At 34.1% G+C, this 12,690-nt stretch overlaps 2 protein-coding genes across 2 annotated transcripts; one reads left to right on the plus strand and one right to left on the minus strand.

The window, feature by feature from the left end:
- The first annotated feature begins 1,431 nt into the window (after positions 1-1,431).
- Positions 1,432-4,733, plus strand: LOC117783664 (protein maelstrom-like). The gene is made up of 6 exons (XM_034621184.1): positions 1,432-1,509; positions 2,313-2,449; positions 2,518-2,719; positions 3,414-3,560; positions 3,622-4,031; positions 4,091-4,733. Exons 2-6 carry the CDS (start codon positions 2,330-2,332, stop codon positions 4,532-4,534), a joined length of 1,323 nt encoding a protein of 440 aa, XP_034477075.1. The 5' UTR covers positions 1,432-1,509; positions 2,313-2,329; the 3' UTR covers positions 4,535-4,733.
- A 2,746-nt stretch (positions 4,734-7,479) lies between these two features.
- On the minus strand, positions 7,480-10,504 carry LOC117783969. The gene is made up of 3 exons (XM_034621549.1): positions 10,360-10,504; positions 9,988-10,303; positions 7,480-9,925 (listed from the first exon to the last, which is right to left on the minus strand). The coding sequence occupies exons 1-3, from the start codon at positions 10,480-10,482 to the stop codon at positions 7,644-7,646; spliced, it is 2,721 nt and encodes a 906-aa protein (XP_034477440.1). The 5' UTR covers positions 10,483-10,504; the 3' UTR covers positions 7,480-7,643.
- Positions 10,505-12,690: the final 2,186 nt, after the last annotated feature.

Genomic DNA, 12,690 nt, shown 5'->3' on the forward strand with positions numbered 1-12,690 from the left:
TGTTTCAGTAGTCATGTCGGACTTAAACGCTATTTCAAACTGTGATTAATTTTCGAAAAGTATCAGAATATGAATTTCTACAATATTGAACATATTTGATTTTGGATTTAATTAATTTAAACTTAGTTAAACAACTTTTCACATGAGGCAGAACGAGCTCCCATCACTCATAAAGAAGTTCATATTTATTTTATCTAATTTCGAATAAACGATTTTCATTAAATTGTAAATTTATTGATTATTGCAAAAATAAACTAAAAAAATAATTAAAATGCGCGCAATTTCATATTGTGCTACTGTAAAGAAACTGCGCACTAATCGGTTACGTTTACAGCAGTGATGGGCAAAATATCGTACGCCTGCATATCAAGTGTTCGATTAATGCTTATCGGAACATAATAATGCTATCACCTACAAAACCAAATTTATAGTCTTAATTTAGACTGCCGCATTATTGTCTATTATGATTACACTGAAGTCGCATCTTCGAAACCAGCTGTTTGGCCTGTCAATGTAATCAAACTCGGAAATTAAGAAGAAGAAAAAAAATTTTTTACTGCAATCAACAAAATATTGAGTGAAAATATGTTAAAGTGGTAATCGGTGTATTCTGTAATTATAATGCATGCATTTATTTTTTTTTTTTTCTTTACTCGGTATAATATGAATTGTTTACGATTATCGATGACAAAATCTGCTGTATGCTACCGATACCCCGAAAAAATGCAACATTTCGATAAAATACTAGATAAAATGCTGTCACACTTTCAGAAGATGCGGCGCATGTTGAAAGATGCGGCCGCATCAAAGTCTTCTTCTATCCACAGGTCTCATATGGAAAACAATTCCGCACCTTCTATTTAACGGCTTAAAGTCAATCATGCACCCAGTGTAAAGACAGTATTAAAAACTACTAACGCTTAGAGGCGCAAACTATGAATTTCAGTATTAAAATTTCAAAGCTCTATGGAAAGAGGGCTAACAACTGAAAACGGACGTCAGTTTTTGTCGGTTTGCGAAAAATCCTTTGTTTTAACGTCATTAAATTGGGCGTGACATAGATATAAAACAACTTAATACATAATTAACTTTATTTGATATAATTTCGAGCTTTATTGGATTTGTCATAGCTGAGTTTATTGTTTATTTATACGGTTTTTTGTTAAGTTTTTAAATAGCGCGCGCACTTCCGAGGGCTGCCAGGCTGTGCTCATTATTGTTGAATAGAATGGCTGCCACACGTTCAAACAATCGGTAGTTTTTTTTTTGTGATTCAAGGCTGCCATACTTTTATTGGGTTTAGGGCTGCCATTTTGCTTTTTAGCTTTTTTATAACGCAATTTCAATATGCTTAGTGTTTCCAGTCAGAAACAAAGTTGTCAACACTGTATGTTAGTTTGATTTTCGTTTTACTGTAATAAAATCGGCATTCGATTCTCAACTTTAGCGGCGTGCACAACTCAATCGAGCTTCAATTGAAAATTAAATTCACTTGAGATAATTTTTTCGGTAAGCTATTTTTTAAGCTGTTTTTTGAATTAATCAAAAGTGGTTTTTGCATGTTAACACAATTGCGTGGTGAATATAATTTAAAACTCCTGAAAAGGAAGAAAAGTTAAATAAGCTTAGCTTATCTGCGTGAAAACACACACATGCAATACATTTGCTTGTGTATATAAGAATCGGAGATAAGTACACTCGCCAGAAAAACTATGTGTACATGCCGAACTTTGATTGTCAAGAAAATGCTTGTATTTATAATATTGTCAATATTCTATTTATTAGTGAATAACACATTTATTAAAATAGAATTTACCCAATATCATAAATACAAGTTTTTTAAACATTCTGGTATAGAGGGTGATTTATCATGAATTACAAGGTGAAATTAGTTGGTTTTAACTTTACTTTATTGTTGCTTTTCGCTAGTTGGTACTATTCTGACCCGTTTACTATTGCCGTTTATGCAAATCTCCTGAATCGTTTCCATGTAGTCCTCGAACTAATTTTGAAGTTGTAAATTCGCAAAATATTAATATTTTATTATATGTTATGATATTATTTGAAATTAACGCAATAAAATTGACTTTCATAGGCCGTAAAATAGGGAGATCACAGAAAAGTGGTGCTAGTTGCACAAATTAACAATGCAAAAGTTCAATTCACATAGAAATAATAAAAAATGTAATCCTGTTGAGACCCCAAACTTATTTTTATCCCTAAATTCATCAAAAATTGCCCTCTATTTTGATTTTTTTTAACTGATTAGTGAACGGACTGTATGAATGTTTTCATTTCTTTATTTCGAATAGATTTCAAAAATATTGCAATGCCGCCAAAAAAGCATAATGCCTTTATGATGTTTGTTCACCAATGGCGCAACAACAATGCAGAGGGACGCAGAATGACGACTCCCCAAGCAGTCGCACACTGTGGTGAAATATGGAAAGTGAGTACAACACAGTGTGAAAATATTGTTTGATCAGATTTTTAATAATTTGGATTTAATGTATGCAGAACATGACTGAGCAGCAACGCGGTCCATACAGTTCTCAGGCCAAAAACGCTAACGTCGCAGCTCGAGCCAAAAGAGAGCCAATGAACAGTTGTGGTCAGGCCATCTCGGCTGTGGAGCAAGAAGAGCGCGAAGCGGCTGAGAAACAGATGCAAATGAAACTCGCCATTGAGCGTATTTTGAGAGACGGCAGGGAACAACATGGTATGATTCTTTGGTTTATATTTTCCTTCCACTCTCACTACAGTTGATTCAATTTAAGAATTTCGACAAATAAATATCGAAACTTTGAAATTCAAAATCAGAAAGGAAAAACTTGGAAGCATGTAAAATTTGGTATTAAATATGAGGAATAATTTTATTAAGAAAGGAATATTAAAAAAAAAAAAAAATACGGAAAGAATTCATTAAGATAACACGAAATAAGTTACGTTGCAGAAATGCTCTTAATAATAAACCCAGTTGTGTTTATTTTAAAAATGTTAATAAATATACTAGCAATATTGCAATTTACAATAATAAAACAATTGATACTAGGAAAATACAAATTTGAAAGGAATGCTATTTTCTTTAAACTGTTCAATATTTCGGGTAATTTCAAAAATATTCTTCTAATTTTCAAAATATCTTAGTTAATTTTTAAAATTGCTCTTAAAATCAAACCAGCCAAAAAACACATTTTATCTTAATATTTACCTACATGTTTTTTCTTATAATTTTTGTAGTGTAAATGTTTTTCTTATTTCATATTTCTATATATTGAACTCTGAATATTATTATTAGCTAAATTTCCCAGTTTTTGCTTCCATTTTTTTCATCCTTACTTTGATTTCCTAAAATTTCAAAGTTTTTGTAACTATAGCGTTGTACTTATTGAAAACTTTATTTAACAACACAGATCTGGAGAACACAAAGTTTGTTTTCGCTGCCTTTAATTATTTTGTCAAGAATAACGAAAGTATTTACATTCCGGCCGAGTTTGCTGCCTGTCTGTATTCGTTAAAGTCTGGAAAAACTTCGACCTACAGCTCTCTGATCAATCCAGGTGAGTTCCAGGTGCCAATTTACTTTATCAGGCAACTCTAACGATAAATTGGGCTTTCCAGATCATTTGATTTTTGGTCATAACAGCGAAGCACGAGATCACGCAGAGTCAACTCATCAGTTGCCACTACCACCAAATGCCATGGGAGAGTCAGACATGAGTAGACTCTATTCTAATATATTAGAATACTTGCGAAGCTGCCATAGCGACAATCCCCATGGGCCTTTGGTGGTCTTCACTAGCTCTGAATTGATGCCTGTGGTGAAGGGATGTTTCCGTTACCTTTCATGTGATATGGATGAAGAAGATAAACAGAATATCCTTGTCTACGACATCCAATATCTATTCTATGTGCTGAAAAAAGAAGTTATGGAAATGGCCCATTTGCCATCGAATACTATCAATAAAAGTATTACGGATACAATTTTTGCCAATGACTTTTTTGAATATCACTCGGGCATCTCTTGTCAAGTGAGTTAACATAATCTTCCATAACATCAACAAACACTTATCCACGCGTTTTTTTCCAGTATCATGAGGATAGAGACAGATCCAAATATTGTACCCAATCTATGGTTGCCAGATGGTCCTATATTCTCAGCGACCATTTGTGCGGACATCTTGCTATAAAACTTTTGCTCGGCAAGCACCTGCCACCCAAGCAGGAACGCAAATTTAAAGTGATCAGCCCCAATGTCGATGACTCAAGCAGAAATACTTCATTTGTCTCATGCAAATCCGAAGTCAAGCAGGAAAATAAATTCGTGCCGACGGACCACCTAATGTTTTCAGCGTCCGTTGAAAATGCAAGCGATTTCCCGTCACTAAACGCACGCAAACCTAGGGTTAATCACCAGCCTTTATCCGACTATGTCACTGCCCAGGAACCAGCCAAAAATGTGTGGAATGTTTCTGCCTCAAAGCGAAGTGTCAAAGACGTAGAGGACTCATTTAATATGTCCCGTCGTCACTAACATAAATTAAAACTAACAATGAAATTTATATATCCAGTTAAGTACCGATCTTACCAAATGATCAATGAATTTCTGTCTTTTGTAGAATAGTTATGCTTTCTTTATTTACATTTGCAAAAATTATGTTAAACAATGAGCTGAACTCTATAATATGATTTAATAAAGTTAACTTTGTTGGTCAAAGTTTAATTAAATTTAATAGAGGGATTGTAATAAGAGGATTTAAAAAACTGTGTCAGTGTACATACTACATAGATCCTGGCTCAGCTAATTAAAAAAAAATAGTAAGAATACGGCATATTCTGCGCATACCCAATTTTATAGCTTAACATGTAATTACTTGACATTCAGTTAGTCAAGTCATTAAAATTGTTTTTTTTTTTATATAAGATATTAAAGAAACAATATAATTAGTTTTGTTGACTTGACTTATTTTTGAATAAAAACAAATCTGTGAATTTAATTCTAGGAAAAAATTTTTTGACTAACTGCAGCATACCACAAGCCACAATCAGTAATAAAATTTTTAGGGGCCATCAAGAGTTCGATTCTTATCATGTGTGGCCACTAACTCGAGCTTTATTATTTTTTTGTATATCTAGACAAAGACGGTGGTACATATTATTTGTATTTGAGTAAACAAAAGTAAAAACCACATATGTACAATCATTTATGATTTTCATTTTAATTTTATTTAAAAAAAAATCCTAATTTATGGCCTACGGGTAGGATTTTTTTCCCAATATTTTTGAAAGTCCTTTTAAAAAGTGGAGGTCACTAACGCGGAAAAAGCTATTGAAAACTATTCTTTTTTCGACATATTCACCCATTTTCTTAGCTTGGGTGTTTCCTTTGGGTTCCAATACAATAATGGTTACAGCCACAAATGTAAAATTAATCATTATTATCAGGGACAGTAAACAATAATTTTTTTTCAAATGAAAAAATCATTCACTTCTAGTAACTGTAAATAAGCGTGAAATATACCAAATCTATGTAATTTCACCATGATCTTACAATTTATGATTTTTATTTTTTACTCATGAAACAATCATTATTTTTGAGCAAAAAAAATAAAATAAAGAGGATTTAATAGTATACAACTCAAGAATTATTTATAATTTTCGAGCAAAAAAAAATAAAACTCATAGAATAGTGATTATTTCTTGAGTTTTATACTATTAGATCGTCTTTAGTCAATTAGCTCAGTCTAATTTTTTTTATGCGGTTTTTGTGTTGTGAAAAAAGTTATTTGACTAGTTGTGTGTAGTACACACTGTGTACCTATAAGCATACATACATACACACATACATACGAATGGCTACATGAATAAAATTAAATGTTATACAAGTACGCGTTTTACAGCACTGAACAATAATAAGTTGAGTTTGAATGAGAACTGTTTTACACGCTTATTCAGATATATAAAGAAGTTTATTAAACTGAAGATATGGTCCATAGTTAAAAGGAAAGTGTACTATCGTTATTTTATTCAGTAAATTAAATTTAAGATCCTAATAATGTTAGTAGTGACACTGTTTGAAATCGTTTATCATACATACATATAAACAAACGACACTCATTTATTTACATACACATATTCACGCACACACCGTCATTTTCGCCATAAATGTCTTGCATTGTTTTGTTTGGATTTGGAGCGGTTCAAAATGTCGAAGATCAAAACTAAGCGCAAAGACTACATTCCAGATATTTTTGAATTGTTACCAACTCGAGAATACCGTTGCGAATTTGAATGTGGCAAGGTGTTTAAGAATCGTAATCCTTACGAGATGCACCTGCTGAATATACACGGCATTGACAGGCAGGAGAATATTTGGAAATCCTACAGATGTCCGGTTGAAAATTGCGAATATTTCGGAAATCGTCTAGGGCTTTTGCGTCGGCATTACCAAAATCACCACATGGAAAAGAATTACAATTGCGTCAAATGTAACCGAAAATTTATTATTGAGTCACAGCTTGTAAAGCATTCGAATAGATGCGCGGTCCAGCAATATCCCTGTTCAAAATGCCCCAGAACATTCGTATTACGAAGCATTCGAAATAGACACGTGAGGCAATGTGCGAAAAACAAACGTGTCCCTCTAGAGGATTCTAAAAAAAACAATGACGATGGTGAGAATATCATGAAATAAATACAAATTAAATGCATTTTAAGAGACAAGCCTTTTCCAGGTCTGAAACACATTCCCCACCTAGATCCAAAGGCTGACATCACTGAAAACAAGAAGGTCGAGCTAAGTGATCACATATTCATCGAGGAATTCGAACAACTTTTGCGTAATATTCAAAATAATACCATCGATGATCCCGATTTAATTAAAGAGCTTGCTGCACTGACTCCAACTCTGCAGCATTTACAATCAGAATCTTAAAATATTACACAGCATGTTCATATTATAAGTTACATTTATCATATGTTAAGAGAAAAAACATAGCATTTATCTACACCAGTGGCAAGCAGGACATTGTTATCTAATATAATGTCAAATACCAACTTAAATTAATGATAATCATCACCAATATTATATTGTCAAATACGACAAAGCATTCGGTTCAGTTTATGTTAAAAGTCAGTACTTTTGAAATACTTTTAAGCGTTTTCAGAAAAAACTTAAAAACTGTTGAGAGCGCTCTCTAGGCTGTCGCTACCTTATATAGTTGTAACATGCTAAGATCTAATCCAAAAATAAATGGAGTTTTGTTTCCCAGAGTTTTGAATATTTAAATAACAGGCTGAAAATTTCATTACTGTGCCTACGGAACTAGTCGTAATATTATTTCGTTTAATGAAATAAATGTTTTTAGAGAGACTAAAAAGTTCCATTAACTTTTTTAAAGAAAATAATATTATATTTTCAAAATATATATATTTACGTAACAAAAATATATATAAACTTCATGACTTTCGCAGCGCAAGTACATTAAACAGAATAAAGGTAATACCAATGTAATTCGATAATACTTATTTACTACATCTACAATGTAGATTTTATATATAAACTATTCAAAAAAAAAATAATAATTTTTTCAAATTGATACAAAATGCAGCTTATAACCCTAGAGGGACATTTCTTATATCTATTAGTAAGGGTTGGGTACAAAGTTATCGTATCCATTGTGCCATTGCGACAATTGGAAACTAACCCAGGTCGGTCGATTGTTTCCATAGTCGAGGAATTGTTCCTGGGAATAACCGACCGTCTCACTTTGGGGTAAAAAGAACTGTCGTTCTTGTATTCGACAACGCAAGTCATACGGCGAGATATAATTGGACCTTGCCATTCCCAATCGGTGGCGCAAATCATGAGGTAGTAATAAGGGTTCATGTTGCCCATTCTCATCATAATAAGTTCTTGGTGGAGTCCCATATTTATAAGTATTGATTGGCTCATAATGGTGTGTAGCTCGACCTATTAATGTTGGTATTGATACCGGTCTTTGATGAGATGTTTCCTCCACTCTTTTACCACTACCCGTCGTAATAATTGTTGAAATTGATTCTTGACTTTCAACTAATTGTGAACACGATTTTCGAAGTGTATCATTGGGTAAAGTGATACTTGGAGGTGTACTAGTATGCTTGTCTGTAGTTTCTATTATGTTATCCGTAGTAGAATTTTCTCGGGAATAATGTCTTTTGGTAACATATTTTCCATTACGTCTATATGATATCTCAGGCGAATTTGATTTTTGTTCACAGAGTCGACTGCTACTTCTAAAATATTGGTGGGGGGAATGTCTCTTCGGACTTGAAGGATTCACATGTGACACTCGCTCTCTGGTTCTTCTGCTCGGACTATATGAGGGAATGCGACCCAATCTGATATAATCTCTACGTCTGCTTTTGGGTGAAACACTTCCGTCGTGTGAAACTTTATTAACTCCGAATCGATTTGGAGAAATATTTCGATTTTTAGAGCTGGATTGTCTGTGTCCTCCTTGGTTATTACCACTTCGAGAGCGTGATTTAGAGCGCGAACGATTTTCTCTATTCGATCTAGGTGAACAGATTCTTTTACGATGTCTGTTTTGAGAACTATCTGATTCATCGCGCCTCTTAGGTGGTAAACATTTTTTATGGTTTGATCCGACACAACCTCGTGACCGTGATTTAGAACGCCAACAATTTTCTCTATTCGATCTAGGTGAACAGATTCTTGTACGATATCTATTTTGAGAACTATCTGATTCATCGCGCCTCTTAGGTGATAAACATTTTCTATGGCGTGATGCGACACGACTTCGTGAGCGTGATCTAGAACGCCAACGATTTCTTCTTATTAAACTAGGGAAACCGATTCTTTTACTATGTCTATTTTCAGAACTTTCTGATTCATTGCGCCTTTTAGGTGATATACATTTTCCACGGTGGAATTCGACACTTTTCCTTGTAGAAATTCTTTTGGGGGAGATGCTCCTTTTTTGATATACATTTTTCGCTGATTCAATGTTTTTCAGAGGGTTTTCTAAAGTAATCATGTGGTTGTTTATAGCGGTATGTTTGTGGCTTTCATAATTTTTTTCGTAATTATTCTTATTGTCCTGCGGTTCAGATTGTCTCGAAAATAAGGTCTCTTCAGCAATGCATACAGACGTTGGCGGTGCTGGAACTATATCAATAAATTCTATATCTGACGAAATCTCTCCATCTTCTGTGCTGTCTTCAGCTTGCATAGTCTTATAACAGTCCGTAGCAATTTCCGGTTCCTCGTTACTACTAGAGTCCGAATCCAAGCAATCATCATCCTCAAAAATATTATCCCAATCAAGGCTATTAAGTGCATCCAACACGTCTGGGTTAAACTGATGTTCGTTAATTATTGGTTCTACTTTTATAGGTGGATAGTTTGATTCTTCTTCCTTTTCTTTTTTACATATTATTAAGTTGCCTGGAATGTGACGATTCGGACGCATTGTAATATCCAAATCCAAGCATAAATTCTCGGCAAACTTGAATGCCCATCGTGTGACAAGAGATTTAGCACAATGATTGATAAGACCACGTTGCTCATGGAACTCACAACTGATATTCGGGAGTAGTTCATGTCGATCCAGTTGAAATTGCACATCTCTTATATGCATAGACTCTTGAGAAGTCACTTTCTTCAAAAAGTAGAACAGATATTCTATAGGGTAAACTTTCAGCTGACTGGCCACACCCCCCCTAAGAAACTTGAGAGCATTGTTGACAATTTGTAAATGATCCTGCAGCGTGAAGACAAGTCCTGTCCGCACAAAATCCAATAAGTTGGCGTAAACTCCTTCAATATCTTCATTGCCCAGCGCATTTGGTGGTACAGGTAACTGATGTGTGGCATTCGCATGTTCCTGGGTCTCAGACAGGGAACCGTAGACAGCAGAGCCTACAGGAATATAAATTCAGTTCTGGAATTGAGCGTGTAACCTAAATTGTAAGTATTATTACCAGGATTGATAAGAGTGTGATAGACATTCTGGACACCTTCCTGCAGAGAAAATTCAGCACTGGCTAGCTCTGCGGGAGTGTAGATGTCCTTGGCAAAGTAATTAACGGTCACAAAATAATAGTTGTGGGTCTTCAATTCTTTCCGTTCGACACTGTCTCGCACCAGCTCTTCTATTTGTTGTTGCATGGAGCGGAGCTTCTGCTCTGGACCGATATCAATCCGCTCTTCAGCAGTGTATATCTCATTCCCTGTAGTGATCGTGCGCAACTGAAGCGCTTTATTTATATAGGGTTGTCGATCCTCCAACGTCATGTTCTAAAGATATCAAGAGCATTGTACAAAATTCTATCTCTTAAATAGTTTCAAACAACCTTCCAAGCGGGACCCGCAAGGTGAATGCATATATCCCATTGCAGATTCGTACTCCTGCTTTTGCGCCATTCTTGCACAAATAAAATAAAGGCACTCGGTTTATTATCTTTCTGCTGCTTCATGAATTCTCCTCTAGACCGCTTATTTTTAGATGCGGCATGTGTTTCGTTTACAACAGCATATACATTAATGACAGCTATATAGTGTATCGATGACAATTGATCTAGTTCCGAGATTTGTAAGCAAAACTTTTCAGTTGTTCATAAATAATTCTCTGTTAAGACCGTTAATTTTAATTTTATTTAGTTCCTCGATTTTATTACATAATGTTGGCTCAAACAATATTAAGCATTTCCAACATTAAAGTGCAAGCTCCAACAAGTGATTATAAACATATTTATTCGATAAAAATGTTGTTAAATATTCTGTTCATATGTTCAATGTTCTCCATTGGTTCTTGCTTCTAGTGAGCACGTTCCGTGAACAAAAACTAAAAAAAAATCTAATTAAGGTAGATTCTGTTAGTTTGCTTTTACAGAAACCAATTTTTTTTTTTTTTTTTTTGCTATATTAACAATTGTTGAAAGTTAAATTTTATATTTAATTTCGCGCCTTACCATTTTTAGCTACAAAGACTTTTTAGATTGTGGCGGTCGGACAATATACCTGTATAAATTAGTAGGGGGATTCCTAAGCAGATTCGGATTTAGTTTTGATTTGGTTTAAGCAAATCTGAATCAGTTTTAGGTATGACCCTTTTTGCACACTAATTTGATTTTGATTTCGAGAAATTTAAAAAAAAATGGCGGGAAAACACAAATTGACAAATAAAAGTGTGAAATCTGCTTCTCTAATACTTTTTATTACTCGTTTGGTTGCAGAATAGTATAATTAGAATAATACTAACTGTTTAGCAGAGCTTTAGTGCTTTAGCTGCACTTTTACACATTAACAGCTCCTTTTTTATCCGCATCTTTTTAAGCTATTTTCGTGCATTAGCTTTAATTCTCACAGCCCTTTCTTAGCTGTCATATCCATCTGGGAAATGTTTGGTAATTTTTCTGCATTAAATATATCGTTATTAAATTATCCATTCTTGAAATGCTAGAAACTTTCAACATTCTCCAAATTAAAATCACCACAAAATCATTTTGTCAAAATGTAAGCAAACACCAAGGGTCGCCAAATAATGTTATCGAAATGCACGGTCTCAAATATTGACGAAATGAAATCAAAACGAAATCAGCTTCAAATCTGATTTTGTGAAAAATTATACAAGCAATTGGTTAAAAAGGCAATAAGATTAATGAAAAGAACTATATAAATTCGAAATAAGATAAAATAACAGTGATAATTTCTATGAATGTTAGGAGTCCGTCACTTCTCCGGGTTAGAAGTTGTTAGCTATATTCTAAATCGATAATAGGGAATTCGACAAAATTCTAACCAAAATTTTGGAAAAGTTTTCTGAAACATTAATTTTTGATATCTATTGATGGATCTATTAAATTATCTATTGATGAGAAACAAAGTTAAAAGGATCTAAGCGGAAAAATGATCTATATCCATTTTTGGGCTGCCACCCCTTTCAATTAAGTAATCTTTTTCAAGGTTCTGGAATCAACGATTTGAATCAACTGAACTAAATGACCAACAATCAGAAGTTAGTTTGCGTGTTCACTTTAGGAACTAGTTTAATAAATCTTAGTCGCAACAATTTGATACAACTCTACAATAAACAAAAACCTTTTACAAAGTGGCTCGACTTGATTGTGACTTTATATATAATGCAAATGGAGTACGACATGAATCAAGTTTGTCGCTTTTGCACGCTGAACTGTACCACACTGGAAAATATATTTGGGGAACGAGAAAGGACAGACAATGAGCCAATCTTGATTGTTATGCTGAAAAGTTGTACCACATGTGACATCAGGGAATTCGATTCATTGCCCCAAAACATATGTGGACCCTGCAGATCGGCTGCTAACAGTTCATATCATTTCAAGATGCGTTGCGAGCAAAGCCAACAATATTTTAAGGAGCTTCTGACCGATAGTGAACAGAAGCCTGACTTTGGCAATTGGTGCTTTTTAGAAGGTAATTCAAAAGAGATCTGTATTAAACAAGAGCAGGATGAGAATGTCTATGAGGACGGTAAAGGAAGCTTATTAACTGTACAAAAAACCAATGTAATTCAAGATGAAGACGACTCTGATGGCAGTGAAGGAAGCTCAAAAAGTAAAGACAGAAAGCTTCATGACAGTCCTATCTGCAGAAAAAGATTTCCGACAAGGTCAAGATTGAAACCAAACGTTAGAATACATTCT

Source organism: Drosophila innubila (assembly GCF_004354385.1).
Source record: "Drosophila innubila isolate TH190305 chromosome 2R unlocalized genomic scaffold, UK_Dinn_1.0 1_C_2R, whole genome shotgun sequence".
Classification (NCBI taxonomy): domain Eukaryota; kingdom Metazoa; phylum Arthropoda; class Insecta; order Diptera; family Drosophilidae; genus Drosophila; species Drosophila innubila.